At 39.2% G+C, this 24,504-nt stretch overlaps 1 protein-coding gene across 1 annotated transcript; it reads right to left on the bottom strand.

The window, feature by feature from the left end:
- Positions 1-1,495: 1,495 nt before the first annotated feature.
- Positions 1,496-24,504, bottom strand: tprn (taperin). The gene is made up of 4 exons (XM_032570234.1): positions 22,317-24,504; positions 4,544-4,745; positions 3,591-3,709; positions 1,496-2,692 (listed from the first exon to the last, which is right to left on the bottom strand). The coding sequence occupies exons 1-4, from the start codon at positions 24,219-24,221 to the stop codon at positions 2,630-2,632; spliced, it is 2,289 nt and encodes a 762-aa protein (XP_032426125.1). The 5' UTR covers positions 24,222-24,504; the 3' UTR covers positions 1,496-2,629.

Raw genomic sequence — 24,504 nt, 5'->3', positions numbered from 1 at the left:
TGATTGGCAGGTTAATATTTAAAAATAAGACATTTTAACCCCCAACCAGAAATCAATGGGAAACTAAAATCTCCCATTGATTTCTGGTATAAATCTCCATTACATGTGGAGTTCCTCTGGGCTCCGTCCTCAGTCCCATTTCTTTCATTCTCTCATTTTGTTTGATCCACAATTACTACAAAGCAGTGATTCTTATCTTCTGTACATCATTCAAAAGTGGGTGATCCAAATTGCATAATTATTCCTTAAATTTGTCATAAAATTCTCTGAGACTAAACCAGTAAGTCATTTCATTCAGGTGTGTTGGCCCAACAAAAAAATTATATATATTCTATATTTATGTGATTAGTTTTGAAAAATATCACAGACTGAAAACGCTCTCGTTTCCCAAAGTTCCAGAATGCAACAGCTGGGAATATTTTTTCCAGTCGTGATTCCATATCTGAGGCTCCACCCACATGCCAAACCTGACCAGAAGTTTGAAAAAAAAAAAATAATCAGCTAAATTATTATTTATTGTTTCCCATTTCAAATCATTTGTTTAGTTTCAAAATGTATTCCAATTTTTTTAAAACAAATGTTATGGCCCCAATGTAGCTCCATAGGGAACAGAACTTTGATCCAGACGACAGCTGAAGGTAAAACTCAAACATTTTTATTTTTAATTTATTGTTAAATTGTGAAGGGAAGAAATTAAATTGGTCCAAAGATCAATTAGTTACAGTTTCTATGTCATTATAAGAAACTGATTATCTATTATTTATTCAGTACAGGGGCCACGGCCCCTGGTGACCCCCATTTAGAACTGCCCATGGCTGTAATACTCAATATGTGACAATTAGATCATATTTTACATTTTAGCTTTAAATTTGCAAATACCAACCCATGCCTAGTTCCCACTAACGTTTCATTTTTATGATTTATCCTTCAAACAACCGGAATGTCAAAGTATTCGAGGTCTGACTTTTAAAAAAATCAAGTAAGAAGTTTTTCCTCCTGGTTTCCTTCACACATGCAAACGAAAACCTCACAGAAAAAAACGTCGAATCGCAACATTTATAGGTAGAAGAGTTCACATAGACACATTCTGCAGAGCCATGATTTGTTTGGACCGTTTGGACATACAAACATTATTATTATTAATATTATAATTGGCGAAGGTCACTTTTTTTCCAGAGCATTCGATATGGAATAAAAGCTGCTACTGATCGACAGGTGTCTGCTTTACGGTGGCAAATCAGGGCCGATGTAAAGAAAAGAAAATTAATTCCACTAAAAAATTCTGATAATTTCAGATGAAGTTCAAAAGTTTTCAAGAAAAAAACAGGAAATTCTTTTTTAAAAAGTTGAAAATGTTCAACTTTTGAAACTCAGTTTTAAGTTTTTTCAAGTATTTATTTAGTTATTTATTTATTTTTGTACTTTTTGAGCTTCAAAATTTTCAAGTTTTCTTCTAGAAAATTTATGAAATTAATTTCAAAATTTAGACGTTTTTCTAGCATTTTTCTTCACATTTGAAGCTCAGAAATTTCTAATGTTTTTTTTCAAAAGAAATTATGACATTAATCTCAAAATATAGAAGTTATCTCTAACAAATTGTCAACTTTAGAAACGCAGAAATTTCCAAGTGTTTGTTTGTAAATCTTTAAGATTAAAATCAAAATTTTTTTTTTTTCTAGCAAATTTTCTACTTTTCAAAAGTCAGAAAATTCAACGTTTTTTTTCTAGAAAATTTTATTCATTTATCCCAAAATTTATCTGGTTTATTCTGGCAAATTTATGACTTTTCAAGCTCAGAAATTTGCAATGTTTTTTTCTAGACAATTTCTGAGATTAATCTCAAAATATAGGAATTTTGTCAAGCAGATTTTCAACTTTAGAAACAGTTTTTATAAAAAAATTATGAGATTAACTCAAAATTTCTCAGTTTTTTTCAACAATTTTTCTAAGTTTTGATAGTCAGAAATTTCCACGGTTTTTCCCCAAAAGATTTCTTAGATTAATATCTAAATTTCTAATTTTTTCTATAAATTTTCAACAGAAATTCCCAGGTTTTTCTAGAAAATTTCAGAGTTTTGGTGTAAATTTTTCTTTCTGTCTACAGCGGCCCCAACACGCCGTTGTTCATCTTCACCTCCTTCCAAAAGACGGAGGGAAGTTTTTTTTTTAAGCACCTCAGAAAAACATCCAGAAAGTTTAAATACAGCATGAAAACCTGAAACTAAAGGAAGGCAAAGAGAAGCTTTACAGTAAAACGGAAGCTGAAACCAAACATGCACGTACAAAAGCTGGAAAAGAAAATAGTTGTGGCACCCTTTAACCTTCATGTTTGTTGTTTTTCTGTCTGCTATTTATAATCTGTACAGAAGCAGAGAAAGTCCTAACACTGAACTCCGTCACCAACGAGCGAAAGTGTCGGACAGATCAACTGTCCTCCATCAGAGGGGGAAACACAGCCCAGCTGCTTCTTTGTTTTTGTTTATTCCTTTTTTTATTCCCATTTGTGGCTTTGGGGAGCCTCTGCAGCAGGAGCCTCTGCAGCAGGAGCCTCTGCAGCAGCAGCAGGACGGTCAGGGCGCCGTGTGCTGCAGCCGGGTTCTCCGGAGATGCTGCCGCCTGGCCGCAGCCATCAGAAGTAAAGCGCCGGCTCGCTGCTGTAGTCGGACAGGGAGGAGCTGTCTGCCGGAGTCAGCTGGACACAAAACCACGTTAAACACCGTTACATGAGGTCAAAGGTCACAGCTGGGCTCAACTTCTTGGAGAGAACCAGAGACTTTAGGTCAGAACTCACTAGAATTTGCTCAAAATTTCATTTAGAGTAGGAAATTAATTGTGATCAATCGATACTTTAAATAATTATCTATTAATTTATTAATCGATTAATCACTAACTTCAATCGATTAATCGTTAACTGGAGTATACAGACTCAAAAATGATCATTTGGTGAAAAAACAACATATTCAAAGCAGTAATTAAGCCAAAACCAAACAAATATGTAAACATTTTATTCAAATTTACTACCTGAATGTATTTTAGGAAATAAAATGTTTATTTTCTTATTTCAAAAAGGAACTGAATTGTTCAATTCTCATGTATTTTTAAAATTATACAACAAATATTTAAGCAGTTAAATGAAAATGTGTAGCATTTTTAAAAAATCTAATTAATCGATTAATCGTTTATTTCTTATTTTGATAACTTGGGTAAAATATTTTGCATCATAAATGCAAAATATATATATTTTATTAAAGCTTTACTTTAATCACTGCTCCCAATATGTTGTTTTGTTTAAAAAAAATGGACTTTTTTGGGTCTGTATACTCCAGTTAACGGTTAATCGATTACTAAATTAGTGGACAGTTACTTCAATAATTGGTTAATCAAGATTAATTTGATTAATCAGTTCAATCCTACATCAGAATCAATGCTATACAAGCATCTAGTTTCAAAATTGTGTTGCATTGTGTTTATATTTTAAACTTATTCACCATCATTATTAATAAGAAAAAAAACAATATGTGAGGCTGGAAAACATCTCAAATCCAAACATGGAGCTTTAAGTTTGTGTTGAAGTGTTTTTTCACTCTCACCATGACCTCCTCTGTGATCTGCGGTGAAGTGGGTTCTTCCAGGTAAACTTTGTCTTCTTGTTTGTTTTCCTGCCAGGTGTTGAAGTCCACAGAGTGTTTGGGAATGTAGCTGGAAAGGTCTGAAGACAATTAGAAAAACACATTATTGCTTAATTTATTCAACAAATTCGGAAAAATACATTTTTGTAGAGCTTTTATGCACATAATAATGTAAAGAAAATCGCTTGTAATGAAACCAAGTGCAGTTACAGGTTTTCTCCAGTAGGGGGCTCTGAGGTTCCACTAATAAATCAGATCTGGTTTGATTTCAGAGGTTTTACTGTATATTTTCTTTAACTTTTCTACATAAAATACTACCTAACATCTCTCTATATAACTTAAGATAGTTTTTAGCTCAGAATTGTTCATATTATTTCACATTCTTAACACTTTGTATGAAAAATTCCCATTTTACCAAACAACAAAAGGTTTCCTTTTTATAAGAAAATTAGTAAATAGGAGAAAAATTCCACCTCGTGGAGATAAAACTATTAAAAGTGTATTTTATTAACTGTCACCACTTCAAATAATAAAGTGTATAGAGCTGATCCCACTGTTACCGCACACCTCACTGTTTTCATTCGATTACTTGCAGAAGTTTTGATGAAAATAAATATTTTTAAGCAACTAAAGACTTAAATATATCTTATAGGAACTGTATGTGACAGACAAACACAAAGTAATTCTGAATTGTCCAGTGGAAGGAGGAGGATGCCTGATTTTTTATGTTTTCGTACAATTGGTAATCTGAAAAGTGTGGAGTGCTTATTCTATTTTAGCTTCTGTTCAGTCAGAATGGACAGAACGTGTTTGTGAGCATCTATTTTCAAATCTAGCTGCAGAAAGTAAGTCTGGACTTTGACTAGGCCTGAATTGTTCTGTTAGTTTGGTTTCGCTCTGACGTCGGGTCTCACCGTTTCCGTTTTCGGAGTGGACCGGCGATCCGACCAGGCTGGGTCGAGGGATGTGGAAACGTCCCACCATGCTGGGCTGCTCGTCCGCCGGCGTCCCGTCCCGCTTGTCGTCCTCGTCCTCCTCGCCGCTGTCCCACACGCTGCTCTCTGACGGATACTCGTAGGTGCTCTGGAGGCTCGACTCGTTGAACGAGATCGTCAGCTGCGAAGAGACGCAGGAAAATATAAACTTTATTTCTTTATATCCGTCATAAACCTCGAAACGTAAAACATATTCTGTGTCAAGTGCTGACAGCTGTGGAGGCACAGATCAACAACAACTGCTATAAATCAAATGTAACTAAAGCATTTTCTTTAATTTTTACATTTTATCTTTATTACTGTTGCATCATTATTACTATATTTTTATTATTTGTGACTGAATCATCTTTTTGAATTTTATTTTTTACTATATTTTAGATTTTTTTACTGTTGCATTTATTTTTACTACCATACTTTTTATGACTGAACCATTTTTATATCTTTATACATTTATCTTAGTCTATTTTTACTTCCATATTTTTATAGTTATTGTTTTTATTATTATTTATCCCATTATGACTTTACCTGCATATTTCTAAGCTGACAGTCTAGGAACTATTAGTAATTCATGACCTTCTGTTCCCCTGAGTGTAAACATGATGCGACACAGAGGCCCATCTCTTCTCAGCCACTCTTCAAAATGGGAAAGATAAGAACCTGCTATTTAATTAAGCCATATCGACAATAACTACTAACTTAAACTTATTTACAGTCAAAGCAATAATTAAAAAATTTAAAGCAAATAAAATTCTGGATGTGGGAACCAAGTTAGATGATTAAGATGGAAAACGGCACATTTTTAAAGAAATAAACTGTAAAATAAAACACTTTTCAGTGAGAGATTATGCATTTTGACTCTGAAAGAGTCGAAGGTGTTGATGTTATTGTTGGATTGTTGGCGTGTGATGCAGATTAGGACAGATTTAGATTAAGGATGGTGTTGGGCAGCCCCGGTTTAACCCACTACTCTTTATGTTTGCATTGTTGTTTTTTTCTGGTTGCCATGGCAGAACGAGAGCAGGAAGTGGAACAGTTTAGCCCGCATGTATCAATAGCACCTTTTATTTTGAACCAGTTGTGGTCATTATGGGACTCTACAAAAATAAAGTCTTAAATTAGCAAATTTTTTGCTTTTTCCACCAACAAGCTGGTTTATGCTTCTGAAATTAGCTTCCATTTTTTAGCCCACTTCCTGCTCATGAATTCCAATTTTTAAATTCAACAATACTTTGTTTATCCTAAAGTGAAGTTAAATGTTTCATAGCTCAATAACCAGGCAGCAGAGACATTAGCAATTATCCATGAGTTGCTAGCATAGCGATGCTAATCCACTTCCTTTGCTTTTGTTGTTTCTCTTTGAATCTCTGTCTGGCCGAACTGTTAGACTCTGAAGTAGGGGATACGGTCTCTACATCCATGAAGCACGCTTTTCAACTCCTCTGCGATTTGGAGTTGTGGTTCAAATATTATTCCAACTTTTGAGATGCTAACTAGATGCTACCAGTTGTAAAAACACAGTTGCCACGGTTACTCGTCTTACTAACAGTCATAAAGTATGAAAAAGTAAGACCAAAAATCCTTCCAGCGGTACAGTATTCAGAACCAGAGTGAATAATAGAGAATCACACTCAAGTTGAGTACTTTTAAGTAATATTCCACTTATTTTAAATAAATAAATAAAAATTTAATTTAAAAGAATCAGCTTTATTTTAGCTTCAGTCAATAAAACAAGGTCAGTAACGGCAATTTAAGTTAATATTAAGCTGCTTTTTAGCCTTTTCCTGTTCCGCTGCTAACCGTCGCGGTTAGCTTCTCAGGGCTAGCATTCCGTTACCATAGCTACCTTAACAAGAACATTCCCAAAATAAAATCTCAGGACCTTAACCAGCCGAGACAATACCAACTTTACTCGGTTGGTTGGCCTTTACGGTTCTCGTTGGGATTTTAAATAGGTGAAAAGGCAGCGAACGTCTTAAACAAAATCCTTAATATCACTTTAAAAACGTCTGAGCGCCTCGACGCCATTTAATAAATGGATGGCCAACTCAAGACTTTCCCAGAGACAACAGACGGCGTGTTTAACCCACTGAGATCTCTGTCTGGTGGAGCCGTTGTTCAGGCCGGATTACACGGCTCGGCTCGCCTGAATCAGCGGCCGAGAGCCGCCAAACAGACGCTCCTTACAGCGCCAGTCTGGAGACTAGCGGGCCAAAACACGGAGCTCCCGCAAAGAAGCCACCTGGGCCGCTGAAGCGACGCCAACCTGCGGATACCGAGGCAGAGAGCGCCAGTGGAAGGGGACCGAGCGGTGGCTCTGCAGCGTCAGCAGATGATAAACACTGAGTAAACATGCAGTAATAAGGAAGTGACAGCCTGTCAACTCATAAAGTGGAAAGACTCAAAGTATCAAGCTCTGCTTTGGGGGGAAAAAAAGTTGTACATTTCCGCCAAACAAAATGTTCAGATTCACCTCAGATTCACCATTCATGTAGAAATTTCAGTTTCAAAGTCGAGAATTTGCTTAAAAAAACTCCAAGAATAAAGAAAATATTATTTTTTATTAATTTACAAGCTCAAAATGTGAATCACATTTTTAGCTGTAAAATGTAAATTACATTTACATTTGGATGGATGGATGGATGGATCCATCCATCCATCCATCCATCCATCCATCCATCCATCCATCCATCCATCCATCCATCCATCCATCCATCCATCCATCCATCCATCCATCCATCCATCCATCCATCCATCTAACTTCTTATCATAAAGTTGTTTGCAGCCATTTTGTTTCCTTCCTCGTCTTTACCGTCTATCACTGACTCGGGTCTCTGAAATCAGAACGGTCTGGTCAAAGCTCGACCAGGAAATTGCAGATAGGAAATCAGAAAACGTTTTATAACGACTATAAAACAAAAACAGGTCTGAGCCTGAATGTCTTTTTAAGTGAGAATTAAAAGTTTTTATGCTTCTTCATCACAACCACAAAAAAAAACTAAAAAAAAAATTACACCAAGATCCATTTTTAACCAGTGAAGAGCGCAGTTCCTCTTTAGCGGGCGGTTATAGCTCAAGATGACTCAAAAAGCCACTCATAGTTTATAAAAAAGCCACTTTCAACATGTTCTGACCGCTTGTAGGCGTCACAAACGCAAAATGCTTTTATTTCTTCCTCTGCTGTTGCCATGGAGATCGAACCTTTGCTCTGCAGTGTCCACAGTTACGATTCCCGTTCTAAAAACACAAGGGAATTAGCTCAGGTGTTAAGATTATCTGGTCAGAACGCTGACCAATCGGAGGAGCCGCTCCACATATTTATAATCCTGTAAAGCCTGTGCAGGCGTGCCGCAGTGCAAAGGTCATTCAGGAGAAGATGAGGCCTCATCACCTGCAGCCTGACCTACATTTGATACCGACGGAGCTAAATGTTCAAATTAGCTTCACATATCATGGTTAACATGGTTAATAACTTTGTTATTTTTCACGTCCTGGGAGGAATTGTAAGGTGGAAGAAAAATGCTGAGAGGAATCAAATAAAAATTTGAAAAGTGTGGCGTGCATTTGTACTCAACCCTATTTCCTAGGACACTCCTTAATAAAATCTAGTGCAAAACAAAACTGGACTTTCTGGCTGAACTGAACTGAACTCTTGTGAACACTGGCGATAATGCTATGTGTTAACAAGAGTTAGCAATTATCTGAGTAATTGTTAACCAAATGAGTAATTGTTGATTGGAGTATATATATGGATGATGTCACATGCAAAATCCCGTCCCGTCTCCCACTGGAGGGCAAGAAGCTGCCAACAGACCACGACCAGCATTGGTTTTAGCTGTTAAGTTGTCAAAATAACACGCTAAGTCTTAAATGTACGCCTGATATAAGAAAGAAAAAGAGACGCAGTGCTCTGCTACCATTATAACTAGATAACAAGGTCAGGAAAAAGTTTAAATTAAGAAAAAAATAACACGGCAGAGGGAAGTAGGTCAGCTATGCTAGCTTGACCATGACAACCATAACATGTAGATATGCTGTGGAATTCATTGCCTCTGGGTTCAGTTAAAACATTTTTAAAAAGCTTTAAAAAATAATCGTCCTTTCGCCCTCCAGCGTTGAGCACATGAGCAAAATTTCCGGATGTAAACAATAACATCCAACGGCTCCATGTGGCGCCATATTTAATCATTCAATGAAACTGATGTGAGCAAAGAATGATGTGTGGCGTGTTAGCAACTGGTGGCAATATAATTATAGACTTTTTCCATGCAATTAGAGAATATTCCATCATTTTACATGCCACATTGAGTTGGTCTATCAATTAAAATGTCAATAAAATCCACTAATATTTATATTCTATGTGCTCAAAGTGACAAAAGTCACAAATTACTCAAAGTCCCCATTGAAATAACTTTGTAAAATGTGTCGGGTTCCAGGATATTGACTCATTTCAGCTGCTAAAAGTCTTGAGGAAACAAAGACTTTCTCTGCTAGAGCGGCATTGTTTCTCCGTCTCTGGCTGCCAAAGCCGAGGCCCCATCAATAAATCAGGCTGAGCCGCTGGGCTCGCTTCCTCTTTCACAGTCTTTCACTTTTCCTTTGGTCTGCCCTCGCTGCTCTGCCCTCGCTCTGCATCCAAGTCAGTGCGCCAAAACAAAGATGGGATTTTTAACTCTTTACGAGGTCCGCTGCTGACCCGGACCAGATATTTGTTTTGATGCTGAAAGCCGCCACCACCAAGGCAGGAGTGGTTTGTCCTCTTTCCTGAGGGAGAATGAAGCGGAGGGGGAAGAAAAAGAAGGTCCACCAGCAGATTTAGGAACGCCGTCATTCTGGTTCACCACACGGCGCAGAAACAGGAAGCCGCGGCATCAGGGACGGCCTTCGTTTTATATTTACCAGAAAACCCACAATGCACTGCAGGGTGAAGCTTTAATGCACAACTTTAGGCTGAACTACTGCAAAGATTTGGTAGTGAACAACAATCTGACACACAGAAATACAGAGAACAGCCCCAAAAATCTGCTGTTACTCCTCCAGGCCTGTAGGTGGCACTAAACGGAAACCCTTCACATGAGGCTAACGGTAAAGAAAGCAAGAATGGCAAACAACAAACTGCAAAACAAGTCTTTGATACTGACGTTCTGCAGCAGAAATGCCAAAATTATTCTGTCCCTTCAGGATTTTGTGATTGTTTTACTAATAAAATTAAGAAATTTTGCGATATTTGCGCTCATGTCTAACAGTAAACGTCACTTTTTGCTATCAATCACAGGCTACAACTTGTTGCTAAGTAAAACTGAGGCAGCATTGTAGTAGATGTAAGAAATACTGTCCCCTGCAGGTGGGAGGTAGAATCATTCAAACCAGATGTTTTTGCCAATTTTTGTGAAAATTTAAAAATAAATTTACAACTATTCGCTAACGTGAAAAAATGTGGGGATCTATTGAAGGCTGAATTTTGGGGGGCAAATAAGTCAGCATATTGCGAAAAAGAAAACAAAACTGAGATTATAGTCAGAAATCTGAAAAAAGTCAAAATTCAGTGGTAAAAAAATTCTGAATACTGAAAAAAAAAGTTCAAAATTCAGTGAAAAAAAAGTCAAAATTCTAAGATTAAAGCCAGAATCTTGAGAAAAAAATGGGAATTTTGCAAAAAATAGTAAAAATTCTGCGAGAAAAATAATCCTCTTTTTCCCCTAGTGGCACTAATCTTCTTCCATAGATAATGTATTTTTGTATGATTGCACCAATAAATAGGCTCCGAATTTCTTAATTATAAGAAATTAATCGATATTTACTTGAAAACATTCTCTTATCTACCTCTGGATTATATTTAGCAGCTAGTCAGACAAAGAAAATGGCATCAGGCATTTTGGAGAAACTGCAATCAGTTCACCTCTAGTTTTCCTAAAATATCTTTTCATCTTTATCAGAGTTTGCATTTTATGGAATCTTCTTCACACTAGAACTCGACATTACCTAAAAATCTTCAACTTTCTTTAATTTTCCCCAGCTGAAATGAAAAAGCGCAGTCAGAGGACAGAAAGCTGCGGAGGAGATTATGTCTCCATCAGTGTCCTGATGAGCGGCTGCCAGGAATTTCTTTCCAGGCCAAGCAACATGCCATGTCCCCGATTGGTGAAGCGTGGTTCCTGCACAGAGCTCTGCCTGCGCCTCAAGTTTAACAACCTCACTGAAGCTGCGCCACAGTGAAACCGCCGCGGCGCATTTAAGGCGCTGCAGCTGCAGATTTCTCAGAGTTAAACTGAGTCTCTGGATCCGTTTCCACCATCAGACCAGCAGACCGTCCAGGCTGAGCAGGTGCCTGATTAGAGCTAATCTCCAGCAGGCAGATAATATTAGACCACGATGATCAGGCTGCAGAGCGTCAGCTGCATCACTGCCTCAAAGCAAACCTGCACGCTGCAGCGGCAACGTCCAACTGAGCAACAGGCAATGCGCTGCAGCAACAGGCAACGCGCTGCAGCCACAGGCAACTAGAGAACAAATAAAAGTCCGTTTTGATCACTTCTCCTCATTTAAACACATTTCAAAGAGTAATAATGAGAGTGAATTAATTTTAATAACATGAGATTAAAGTCTCATTTCCAAAGTCGTAATATTACAACTAAAGAATAAAGTTGCTTTTTGTTTTGTGCACATTTCTTACTTTTGGATCTTAAAAATGTAATAAATAAATGAATAAATTCTAGAAAATTTGTGGTATTTCTGAGGTTTATAATTTTTGGAGCTAAACTTTTACCAATTTTTTTATAAATATTTCATTGTTTTCATTTTTAAAGAAATTTTCTGAGATCAACCTAAATATTTCAGGGTTTTCTTTCTTGAAAATCGTTTCAACATTTTGGAGCTCAAAAATGTTTGAGTTTTTTTATAGAAAATTTCTGATATTCATCTAGAAATTTCTAATTTCTTCCTCATAAATTTTCGACTTTGGAAGCTCAAAAATATTAATTTCTGAAATTAATCAAAAAAATCTCTGAGTTTTTTATTTTTATTTTTGGAGCTCAAAAATGTCCTTCATCTCAAAATCCATCATAAACTCAAAACACACACCCAGTTTTTGTTTATTTTGTTTATAAAGCTACTGGTTACTGAACGGCTCCACCCTGGTGAAAGAACGGATCAAACAAATGGAGTCATTATTCCAGTTCAGGGTAAATGTTCCTGCTTCGTGTGATTTTAAATCTCAGATAGAATTGTTTCTGTCAAACCAACGTAGGCGGACGCTGCTGGAAAGCGTGTTTACTCTGTCGGTGTGAGTCACGGAGATAATAGTTCGCCTTTAGCCTCCTGTGAGTGAATATCTGATTGGCTCCAGGGTTGGATTATCCCTGATAAGAGCCAGAATAAAAAAGCAGGTGGATTTCTGAAAGCGTTCCTGCCGGTGAACCAGGTGCGTAAGGCGACACCGGCAGGGTGGAGATCCAAACCCATCGGACGGTCCACTCCCAACACACACAACCACCCACCGTTCATTGTTGGTGCGTTTAATGGCCGACTGAAAAAGTTGGAGGTTTAGGTGTGTCTGGAAAAGCCTCAATGGAGACAAAAGGAAGGTCAGAATGACAGGATGAACGGTGGGAAAATCATTCTGAGGAGAGAAACCAACTGGATGTCAGTCCTGATGGGAAACACTGGAGAGGAATCAGGAAGCGCTTAAAGACAGACTGGTTACGGTTTTATCTGCAACATCAACAAGCCACAGAGAAATACAACAAGTTACAGTTTTATTAGTCATTTTAATTCATTTAGAAACATAACAAAGGTTTCCTATGTGTTTATTACAATATGATATTAATACGGAAAGCAGACATTAAATATGGATGGATGGATAAACAGACAGATGGATGAACAGATGGATGGATGATGGATGAACAGATGGATGGATGATGGATGAACAGAAGGATGATGGATGGATGAACAGATGGATGGATGAACAGATGGATGATGGATGGATGAACAGATGGATTTTCTTTTTTATATAATTGTATTGCATACTATAATTTTAAGTGGTTAAATAAAAAAATGTGCAGAACATGCCAAATTTCATTAATTTTTTTAATTAATATTAATCTTAATCAATAGAATACTCAATCACTAAAATAACCGTTAGCAGTCGTTTTGTTTTGGGGCAATAAATAATATTTCTAAGCCTTCTATAACATTATAAAAGCTTCTCGTTTTAAAATTATAAATCACAGAAACCTGCAGCAACCGCACTGACGTCAAAACCCGTCTAGTAAAGAGAGGGAGAGAGAAAGAGAGAGTCGTTCTTATGCTGGAATCCTAATGACGGGATAGAATGGCCGCTGCTGGCGTTGTCATGGCGACAGGCGCCATGGATATGAGACGGAGGGAAACGAGGAAGAAGAAGAAGAGAGATGAAGCAGACGAGCAGAGGTTTATGTGAAGCAAACGGGGAAGAAAAACAAAACGACCCCGAACCGTAGAAGACAAAAACCGGAGGAAGACAGCCACGCTCTGTGACGTGCTGCTGACGTCACGCCGGGAGCGTGGGACAGCGACACGCGCGCCCGAGGTTTCAGGTGGACTCTGCTTCTGCCAGGAGATTATTTGAATGAAATTTGCATCAGAGGTACAAAACGTACCACATCAAACACGCAGCGGAGAAACAGCTGAGTTTGTACTATTTTTAAAACATTAAAGGTAAAAAAGAAACAATCCGGGGTAGATGGGTTGAAAAGAACAGGAGAGGTCTCACTCTGATTCTTTTTAAAAAATAAAACCCGTCCCGTCTTCTGCTAAACACACACACTCTGAATTAAACATGACGATGATAGTGGGGCTTTACTGGCTGAATCCTAATTACACCGACTCTGCTGGCTGCAGCCCGAGGGCCGTGTGGGAAAACTAGCATTCATACACACACACACACACATTTACAAGTTTCAGTGTGAGCCACAGAGTGTCATAGTTAAAGAGAACGACACGTCTCTCTTATTTGGAAGCCAAATCTACATCGCAGTCTGAGAAAAAATAGAAACAGAAGTAGCACTTCTCAGATGCGAGAGTCATTTATTGTAAATATAGCAGCTCATTTATGACCGCGAATATGACAGATAGAAAAAGTACATTTCCTAAAAAAAACTCAAGAAATGTTGAGATTAAAGCTGCAGCATATAACTTTTCTTTATGTGTTGAAAATGTCACACAATGATGGCAGTATATTATGTGAGACAAATAATCTGTGAAAGGATCCTGAGCTACTATTGATATGTGAAGAAATAGCAATAGCGATATGGTCACTGCTCCAACCAAAAACAACCAATCAGAGCCAAGAGGAGGGTCTTAGCGCTGTCAGTCACTTTATGTACTAGCTGCTAAATGTGCTACTAGCAGTGAAACAACTTACTTACAATAAAACCGTTTATCTGCCGTCATCAATAGCCACGCTAACTAGCCTTAACATTCACAAAATGCTATGCTAGATGCAGCGTAGCCACGGTGGGGAGGATGAGCTAACATCCGCCTTCTGGCTCTGACTGGTTGTTCCTAGTGAGCACTGGGAGCACTGGGAGAAGGCAGAAGAGGTAAATTTATCACAGATTCTCTCTCATACCATTCTGTCACAACGAAACAGTTTCAACAAATATGTGATAATATTATAAAAGTTACGTACTGCAGCGTTATCTCAGAAAACTCGGAAATGTCTGACCTCAAAACGTTGAGAAAACAAAATCTTTAATCTCACAAAACAACTTGGGAATTTTTGAGTTTTAAAAGTGAAAATTTAACTTTTGAAACTCAGAAATGGTGAAAAAATTTAAAAATTTGGACTATGCACTCATTTCCATGTTTTTTGACTTACAAAATTTCTGAGCTTAATCTCAAAGTTTCCAAGTTCCTCCTCAGATGTTTAAGTTGGAATCTCAAACATCGGATCTTTTACCAATCCGTGAACGCACCACACCAACAACAATGCTTCCTGAGACAAAAATCAAAGTTTCCATTGTTTGATATCAAGTCAAAATGAAAAAACAGAAATGTAAGAATCCATTTCTTCAGAGGTTTTTCTGTTGTTTCCTTCAGCTGCACCTGATGCAGCGCCACCAGAGGTGAGGAGGGGAACTGGTTGTTCAAAGTGTTTGGTTGGTTTTCCTCAGTGCAGTGTGAACAGCAGCAGCTGAAAATGTAACTAATGTTGAAATTTTGGTCTCAATCGACCCCGGTTTGCCAAACTATTAAAATATTATTGTTTGCACACCAGAAGAGAGAATATATTTGGCATAAACAACCTTACACCAGTTGTGAAGCGTCATGGTTTGGAGAAAAATCCACCATGAATTCAACCGTTTATCAGATAATGTTGGATCCTGAACTGATAAACTAGAAACCTTACAGTCTTAGAAGGTTAAACTATAACTCAAATACACCAATAAATCCGTTATCTCAATAAACTTTACCGGAAGGTGGGATCGCTAAGGGATTTAAATACCAGTCCATCAGATCAATAATGACACACATCGTCATAATCCGTTTATGCGACTCTGGTTCTGTCTCTGAGAGGACAAGGAGGCGCGGTGGCAGGTTTTAGGAAGCGTAAGGGAGGAGAGAGCAGAGATGGGGAATGTCTGCCGGGCGGTAAATAATTAAACACAATGGACTTTCTCACCTGTAGCCCAGACACACAATGTAAATGTAGGAGCGTGCCCTTTCATTGGCCTTCCTGTGTTACAGGGAGCTTTTAACCATGTGGGGTATATTTAACCCTCCAGGGTGGAAGAAGAGGAAAGCAAAAATCCATAAACTGCATCTAAAATTCAGGAAAATGCAAGTCAGACTGATAAAACAGGAAGAGGAATGTTCCGAATGCAGTCTGGCCTGTTTTACACCAACACATTACAGATTTGGTGGTAACTGAAGCTGCACATCTGCACTCAAAGCCATGTTTTAAAAACAAACCACATCGAGGTTCTCTTGGAACCACGCCGACGTGGATTCCTCAATTCCCTGTAGAACAAATTTGACTAATCAGCAACCCTGAAACCACATTTCCCAGGATCCCACAGTGTCTTGTGGTCGGTCACTTCACTTCCCAATCAATGACCGGACCATGCTAGCAAAATTGTGCTAACAACAACTCTCTGTGTGGAAGTTGTAACTACAGAGAGAAGAATCAAAAAGTTTGAAATCAAGTAAAAAAAAAAAAAAAAAAAACGTAAATGCAAAAAACCATATTCTATGACATTGCGCTGCCAGAGAGCGAGAGAGAGCAATTTATCAGCTGATAACAGGAAGGTTCAACATATTCCAAAAGCATATAAATATTTTAATTTCAACCACCAGTTACGTCTAGCTAATTGGAAACTCAAAAGTCTGATCTTTTCACCATCAGTGAGCGCACCATGCTAGCAAAGTCATGCTAATAATGTTTGGTGGCATGGAAGTTGTAGCTTCAGGAATTACAATCAGAAATGTTTCCATTGTTTGTGAGTTGTTTAAAATCAAGTCAGAAGAAATAAAAAAGAAAACAAAATGTAAAAAGCCATTTACTATGATACTGCGCTGCCACAGAGAGAGATCAAGACTTTCAGCTGGTAACAGGAAGGATTAGCAAATTTCAGAAGCATAGAAAAATCAACCAGTGACCAGCAAAGTCATGCTAACAACACAGTTTGTTGTGTGGAAGTTTTAGCTATAAGGAGAAGAATCTAAGTGAGATATTTCTATTACTTTAAATCAAGTCTGGAGGAAAAAAAACTTAAATGTAAAAAGCAATTTCCTGTGACACTGCACTGCCAGAGCAAGACTTTCAGCTGATAACAGGAAGGTTCAACAAATTCTAGAAGCAGAGACTTGATTTGAATTGTTTTAATTTTGATCAGTCCTGATTGGTTGATTACCTAAGCTGGAAACTCAAAATGTCTGATCTTTACCCAAGACATCACATTAGCAAAGTCATGCTAACAACAGTCTGTGTGGAAGTTTTAGCTACTACCAGAATAATCAAAGTCAGACGTTTCCAGCGGAACCAGAATTAGATTATTTTAATTTCAAGATGAATGAAAAGCAAAATAAAAATCCATAAACAGAATCTAAAATTCAGGAAAATGCAGGAAAAACACACCAGCTTTGGTGGCAGCTGAAGCACATCTACACTCAAAGCTGTGCTTTAGTGACGGTTTAAAAACAAACCGCATCAAGGTTCTCTTGGAACCACGCCGAGGTGGTGGGAAGTCTGGATTCCTCGATTCCCTGGAGAACACATTCGACTAAAGCAAACCTGAAACCACATTTCCAAGGATCCCAAAGTGTCTTGTGGTTGGTCACTCCTTGATGGCTGGAGTTTTCAGTCCAACTCAAACAGCCTTCCTGTACCGAGAACATGTGGACTGGCCTTTCTGCTCACCAAAATTAATCCTTACTTCACATCTAATGCCATAAATCATTGGGAAACTCAGTACAACACAACTTTCTACTGCTAGAGAAACAACCAGAGGTTAACTAATGACTTGTGAAGCCATTTCAATGTGTAGTAAAAGACAATTGGCCTGTTGAACAATCAACAATAAGCCAATTTGCTCTACAGAAGGTTTGAAAAACTGGACAGTGTTGAAGTCAACAATCCAAGGCCGAGTTGAGACCAAAGAAACCAAGAGAGAAGAAAAACCAAGACAGGGCGATAAACAGTTTATCAATTAATCAAATAATTGGTTTTTTAAGATTCAATTTTTGGAAAATCTGGATTTTTCTTCACCAATGGGCTCATTGGGTTCCCATTGTTCAGTCATGTCATCACCCAGAGCCGCCATCTTGTTTTACAGCTTCTATATATTTGGACTTTGGATTCAGGTCGACTCTGTGATGGAGTTTTAGACCCAAGCTAAGATTTTATTTTTAATTACAAGAAGAAAATCAGAATATTAGTAGAATGAAGTAGTAATTTTATGTGATCAGCATGAAAAATAAAAAATTAGGAATGTTAAAAATCTTTTGAACTTGGTATAATATTAAAAATACCTACTTTTAATACATCAGCATCAAATTATTATCAGTAGCAGGAATTTGAAACTATCATATAAACTACTGTATCTGTTTTGAAGAAAGGACCAAAACTTTCTGTTTTGTTAAAATGACAAACTGTTTTTGCCATTTTAAGATGATTTTCTGGTAAAATTGCATCTTTTTAATTTAAATTTTTTGTTTTTACCAATATTATGACTATATTCTTGGCTCTAACACCCAATCATATACGTAACAGAAGAGATGATTGGAATAAAAAACACGTTTCCTTTTATTTCTATTTCAGAAAAGAAAGTGAGCAAAATTTAATAATTGATAAAAATTGGATCTCGTAGGAAAAAAAATTTATTTTAAGGAAGCGAAATGACAATTTATGTTCTGCAGAACAATTACAGCTCAACAATGAACAGTATCTGCAGTTATAATAATTATCTATCAAAAATAATGACTTTATGTCAAACAAATCTACATATTTCCTCCAAATCTCGGTTTAATACGACTATATTGAGTATTTTTGCACCATCAGAATGTCATGACTAAAAAAGAACAAAGTGACCTGCAGTAAAAGTAGCTTCCCACAAAGTCACATTTATATGTAGCCCTGTTGTTCGGAGCGTTTACATATCCAAATGCTGCTTTTTGTGTTATGAGGCTGTGCAGCTGAGAGTCAAATGAAAGAACAACGCTTTGGTTTTCCAGCCGGTTCAGCAGAAACATGGACGCCTCGTCAGACACGCTAATCCCAGCGTCTGCATCCAAATGATGATGTAAACGAACCGCAGAGTTTGGAAGTTTTGGTGGGAGGTTAGAAGACGAGTTTCGGATCCGTGTGAAGAACAGCGGCTGCATTTGTTTAACGCCTGAGTCACGTTGAGGTGAATTGGAACAAAAAGGAGAAGAAGAACGGGCAAAAAACTAAAAACACCAGGGCTGAAATGATTAATCAAATTAATTATGATTAATCGGATTAATCAATTATTTAATAATTGTTAACTAATTCAGGAATAAATTAGTTGTTAACTGACTATAGACTCAAAAAAGGATTATTGAAATAATCATCAACTAATTTAGTAATCAATTAATCGTTAGCTAAAGCATACACCCTCTAAAAAACCCCCATATACAAATAACCTATTAAAGCAGTAATTAAGGCAAAGTTACACTAAAAATGCATACATTTTGGATTTAAGGTAAAAACACCTTCATCTGTAAATATGTTTTAGCCAGAACTCCTAATGTGGTATAGCGTTAGCTTCATTCGGTTCACAATCACTAAAGGAATTATACAGTTTTACATTTTTGGGACATAAAATGTTGTTCTTATTTAAAATAAAAACCTTAATTATTTGCATATTTTAATGCACTTCTAATATTGTCTAAAATGGCTTAAGTAGTTAAATAAAAAATCTGTAGAATGTCTCATTTTTTATATTCGATTAATTGATTAATCGTTAACTGAAGTACAGACTCATAAAAGAATATATGGTGAAAAAAGAATGTAATTATTTGTTTATTTGTGCCTTTCAATGTATTTCTAAAATAATGTAAAAGGACTTGCATGGTTAAATGAAAAATCTGCAGAATCACATTTTTTAAATCTGATTAATCGATTAATCGATGCCACACTTATCAGATTTTTTATTGCAAAACACTTGATGAGTGAAACAAATTGGCCATAACTCCAAAAACAGTAATGTAAATGAATCAACAGAGCAAAACTCTGGAAAAAGTGACAAAAATCTGGTTCCATCTTCCTTCTGCTGTTATAACCAGCAGTTAGAGGGAAGAGAAACTTCAAAAACAAACTCTGCCGCCTCCACGACTCTCTGCAGCCACATCTATCACTTCCAAGAGGCTCTGCCGTCTTCCATTAAACCGGCAGGAAATCCAGGCACTCTGCTAAGCGGAAGTCAATCCCAGTCTGTGTTTAACCCAAAAACTCTGAGCGATTTTATGCAAATGGAGGAGTGACGCGGAACAAGAAGCTGCTCTTGACCTACATACAGAAGCTCCAACTCCAACAGAGGCTTTTCCTCCAAACGGTCCAATGGAAACACCAGGAATCAGGCTGGGAGGAAGGAGAGGAGTCAAGTTTCTGATGGGAATGGGGTTTAAGCCAAGCTCCTCGTTTAAAAAAGTTTTATATGTTCAGGGGGGAAAAAATCCTCAATACCGGGCCAGAACTCTGAGGTGCGGTCGCTCTGGTTTTACACAGAGAGAGAGAAAAACCTCAGAAATGATCCGGGCCGGGCCCAAACCTCCAGCCTGCTCCGAAACGAGCAAAAACACGACGAGCAGAAAGATGCTGCTGCTGCTTCACAGCTTCTGAAGCATCTTCAGCAGCAACGATGAAACCAGACAGAAGGTCAAAGTGTGAGAGACTGAAACAGAATCTCAGGTTCAGAGAAACTCTGAGGCTGATGGATTCCCAGGACAGAGACATTCATCAAAATATTAAATAAAAATAACATTTAGCTAAGAAAACCTGTTTGTCTGACGTCCTAATACATTAAAACAGTAAATAAAAATAATATTTAAAAATATAGTTTTTATTTTTTAAACGTTTTGTTGATATAATAATTTTAAAAAATTTACTTAATATAAAAAGACACTTAAATTAAGAAACAAAAGTTTTGTTGCATAAAACACATAATAAATAAAAATGATATTTAAAAATTTTATTTAAAAAAGTTATGTTGATTTAAAAAATATTAAAAACATTGAATGTAAAAGTTACACTAAAAACAAAAATTAAAAGCATAACAAATAAAAATTATGTAAAAATTTTTTTCATATTAAAAAGTTATGTTCACGTCTTGACTTAAAAAATAAAAGAATTTCATAAAATTCATATTAAAATTTTATTCTTGATGAGTTTTAAAATTAATAAAAATAAATATAATAAATAAAAATAATCTAGAAAATATATTAAATTAATTTTAGTAAAAATAATTTGTTGATCTGTTGGTTAAAAATGAATAAAATTTTAATAAATAAATATAAATGCTAAAAATAAAACAATATATTTTTAGTTACATTTTTTGTGTATCTGTTGATTAAAAAAAATAAAATCTAAAAATATTTTTAAAAAGGTTTTGTTAATTGAAGACATTCACATCTTTTAGACTTTAACAACTTTAACACCTAATCCAACCAAAAACTGAAATGAATTTCAAAGGTTTAAAGGTTTATAGAAACATGGTGGTGGCAGCATCATGCTGTGGTTGTTGAGCAGGAACAGGGAAGATTAGGTTAAAGGGAAAATGGATGGAGGAAAATAAAGGAGAAGCTTCCGTCCAGCAGCATTTATGTGACTTTAAACTTCTCACAGTTTGAATGTGAAAACATTCTGCGTGTCCACGGGAGAGGACGAGGTTTATGGTGCAACCGCAGCGTCAAATAGAAGCACAGACAGGAAACAAAGCTTCACATGCAGTCCTCAATCTGACATCAGCCCTGCAGCGGCTCGCAAAATTAATTAGCAACACTCCCTGATATTTAATTAATCCCAAAAGCACGTGAGTCAGAAACGATTAGCCTGGAGCAGGGAGGAATCAGAGCTGTGATTTTTAAAGAAAAACCTAAATATGATTCATGATTTAATTTAAAAAATAGATAGAAATGCCTCAGGAGTAAACACACTGCTCTTTAGGAAGCAGGAAATGTAGATGGGATTGGTCAGTTAACAGAGCCACCTGAAACAGTAACACACACACACACCCACACACCCCTACACACACGCCCACCCCCCCACACACACACACAAAGCAAACAAAACAAACAAAAAGAGTAGAAAAGCACAGCGAGTTGCTTCAAACGGCTGTGTAAACACACACTGCTAATCCACTTAGACACAAAGAGCCGCAGCAAACCCAGAGATTGGACGCAAGAGATTTAGATCCACACACACACGCGCCAACACACCCCCACACACACACTGTACAGCTTGGCTGGACAGACAGGTGCAACACTCCTGTGTGACGTCAGACTTCCTAGTTTAGATCAGAGGAAGATCCAGACTCGGGGAATAGAAATACTTTTTCATTCTGCAAAAAGTTACAAAATCCACTGATTTCCTGTGTTTTCTTCAAGGTTTGATCTATACGGAAGACCATTAGTGCCACTGAGGAAAAAAAATGGAATTCTGACTTTAATATCTGTGAGATTAAAGTCAGGATTCATTTTTTTCTTTGTAGTTTGGACTTTTTTCTCAGAATTCTTAAAATATAAGTCAGAATTCTTTACATTTCAGAAAAAGTCTGAATTCTGAGGAAAAAATGTCCAAATTCTTTATTTGACTTGAAAAAGTCAAAATAGTCAGAAAAAAGTTGGGTTCTTTTTCCAGAAAGTCCTGAAATATTTTTTGTAGAAAAATAATATGTGTTTATTTTTAAAAGGTTACACCTGACAAGTCAAAAATTTACAAGAAACAAAATGCAGAACGTTTTTGATTTTTTTGGAAGATTTACAAATGTCCAAACGTTTTGATTTTACTCAAAAATTCTTATGTTTTTGTTTCATCCTCAAAAATTTCTGAGATTAATCTAAACATTTCTGAGCTTATTGGAAGAAGTTTACTCCTCTTTTTTCTATCCACAACAGCCCTAATGTAAATATTGATGATGTTTCTGTTTTGGTAATATTTTGCTTCCCTACATCAGAAAACCAGCGGAGTTCCTCTCACCTTCTTGCCCACTGAGCCGGTCTTGGACAGGCAGGACTTGGCCAGGCTCTGGTACCCTCCGATGACCTGGATCTCCTCCACAGCAGGGTAGCGTTTCTTCAGCAGGCTGCCCAGCTGGGCGTACTGGGGCTGCGGGGGCGTGGACCCCGGCGGGGCCTCAGCCGGAGCCTCCTGCTGGGGTTCCGGTGGGCTCTTCTGGGGGTCCGCCGATCTCTTAGGCACCACGGTGAAGGTGTTGCCCTTTTTCCTCTGCACCATGGGGCTGGGGACCGGGACACGCTGCGGGGGCTCCACCTCAATGTCGTCGATGTTTGTGACTGGCAGTTTGTCCACTGGGGGTTGCTTCGGAGTTGGAGAGACTGGTGAGACTGGTGAGGTCGGGACCGGTGGAGAGGAAGGAGAAGGAGTTATTTCCGGTTCCTTCTTCTCCTGTACTTTCTCTTCTTTCTTCTTTGTTGGGGAGAGGGGGGGTGTTGGCACTCCTGGCAAGGGCGAGGACTTGGTCGGACTTGGTGGTCCAGGGCTGGTGGCCGCAGTCGAGGCTTGCAAGTTTCGCTTGGGGACCACCGTGAAGGAGTTCTTGGACTGCAGACGGAGGTTTGCGAGGGCCCGAGCCTGGGTGTCCCCGTCTGGGATCTGGTCGATGTCCGGCTTCGGGGAAGGACGGATCTCAAACTCAGACGTCGCACGCAAGACCTTCGAAGAGACGGGCAGTGAGGAGGACTCGGCACGGGCACGGCGGGTCTCCGGAGAACATGGCACCTTGGGTTTGGGGGGCACCTCCGCGGCCTCCCAGTCGCGCTCCCTGGTGGGCTTGCTTTGCCCTCTGTCTGGCTCGTCTTTGGGGACGACGCCCCCTTCAAACCTCTGTCGGAAGGACGACACAGGCTGGGGTGAACCCGGGTGGTGCTCCGGCTGTGGCTTTGCTTTGGAAGTCCAAGGAGTCTGGAAGACGGGTGATGTTGGCTGGCTGCTGACACTCGGACTTGGCCTGGGCTTTGGCACCAGATCTGGCTGTGGCTTGGCCCAATGTCTTGGCCTGGCACTGGCACTACAATCCAGGTCTAGAAGGTTCTCTGTGCTGTGCGACTTCTTCTGAAGCTTCCCATAGTTGCAGTCGAACTTCTGGAGGATCCGGCTGACCCTGCCTTGGCCCTCCCCGGCGTCTCTGGGGCCATCGGGGTCAGGGCGGCCCAGGGTGCTGAGGTTCTCCTCACTCCGGCTTAGCGTGGTGTCGTAGATGACCACCTCCTTGGCTCTGATCTCCGTCACGGCGCTGCCTCTCCGGTCCAGAAGGTCGTTCAGTGAGCTGTAGGTGTCCACCCCGTTCTGCTGCCAGCTTTTACTCTCTCCGGCCTCCTGGAAGTAGTCCTGATCCGACTCTATGATGATGATGTTCTCGGCCCGGATGGTCCGGATCCCGGGGACGCTTCCGTACAGCTCCAGGATGTGCTGGACCGGGCGGGCGGCGTTCTCCCGGTCCTGCCGCTTCCGGCGCTCCTTCTCCAGCTTGATGAACGGGTTCTCCTCCAGCGGACCCAGACTCTCCTGGAGCACCAGGCTCTCCCTCGGTGCCGTCCTCTCCGCCGCCGCTCGGGGCTCTTTGTTGTTGGCGAAATGTTGGCTGGCCGTGGTGATGGTGTAGTTCCGCCCGGACACGCCGCTCGCCCCCCCGTCTCTCCTCGCACTACCACCGCCGTTACCGTTCACATTCCCCGTTACATCCCCGTTGATGTGATGCGACCCCGCGGCGCCGCCGGGGCTCGTCTCCGGGGCCGGGCTCCCCGCGGAAACGCCGCCCTTTGCCTTCCGTCTCTCCAGGATTTCTCGCTTCCAGGCCGGCATCCTCGGACTCTCTTGGCCGGCGTCTTGGCGGAGGACGTGGATGTCTCCCCCGCCGGACATTGTGCGCGTTTGGTGGTGAAGAAAACGGGGGAACTCCGAGGCGGACTCGCCGCGGTCCGCTGCGGCGCTATGAGGGCTGTTATCCGGCTGTGACCGTACCTGCAGCACCGACCAGCGGACACACAAACATCCCTTCCTCCGCCGCTTTTCTCGCTCTCTGCCTGCTCACTGTTTAGCTCCCTTTCTCCTCACATCCCTTGAAAGAGGCCACGCCTCCTCCAGACGCTGATTGGTTAACGACACGCCCACTTCCTGACTGTAACCACGCCCCTTTCTATTGTTA

Source organism: Xiphophorus hellerii, chromosome 8, assembly GCF_003331165.1.
Source record: "Xiphophorus hellerii strain 12219 chromosome 8, Xiphophorus_hellerii-4.1, whole genome shotgun sequence".
Taxonomy (NCBI): domain Eukaryota; kingdom Metazoa; phylum Chordata; class Actinopteri; order Cyprinodontiformes; family Poeciliidae; genus Xiphophorus; species Xiphophorus hellerii.
The sequence above is the reverse complement of the archived record's forward strand: the minus strand, read 5'-3'. Positions and strand labels throughout refer to the sequence as shown.

What these genes read in the sequence shown, in the direction of transcription:
- tprn (XM_032570234.1), bottom strand. Translation starts at nt 24,221, where the DNA reads ATGTCCGGCGGGGGAGACATCCACGTCCTCCGCCAAGACGCCGGCCAA. An exon ending in CCGGCTCAGTGGGCAAGAAG is followed by an intron (nt 4,746 to 22,316) that starts GTGAGAGGAACT and finishes GTCTCTTCGCAG; the next exon opens with CTGACGATCTCGTTCAACGA. An exon ending in CCACTCCGAAAACGGAAACG is followed by an intron (nt 3,710 to 4,543) that starts GTGAGACCCGAC and finishes AATTGTCTTCAG; the next exon opens with ACCTTTCCAGCTACATTCCC.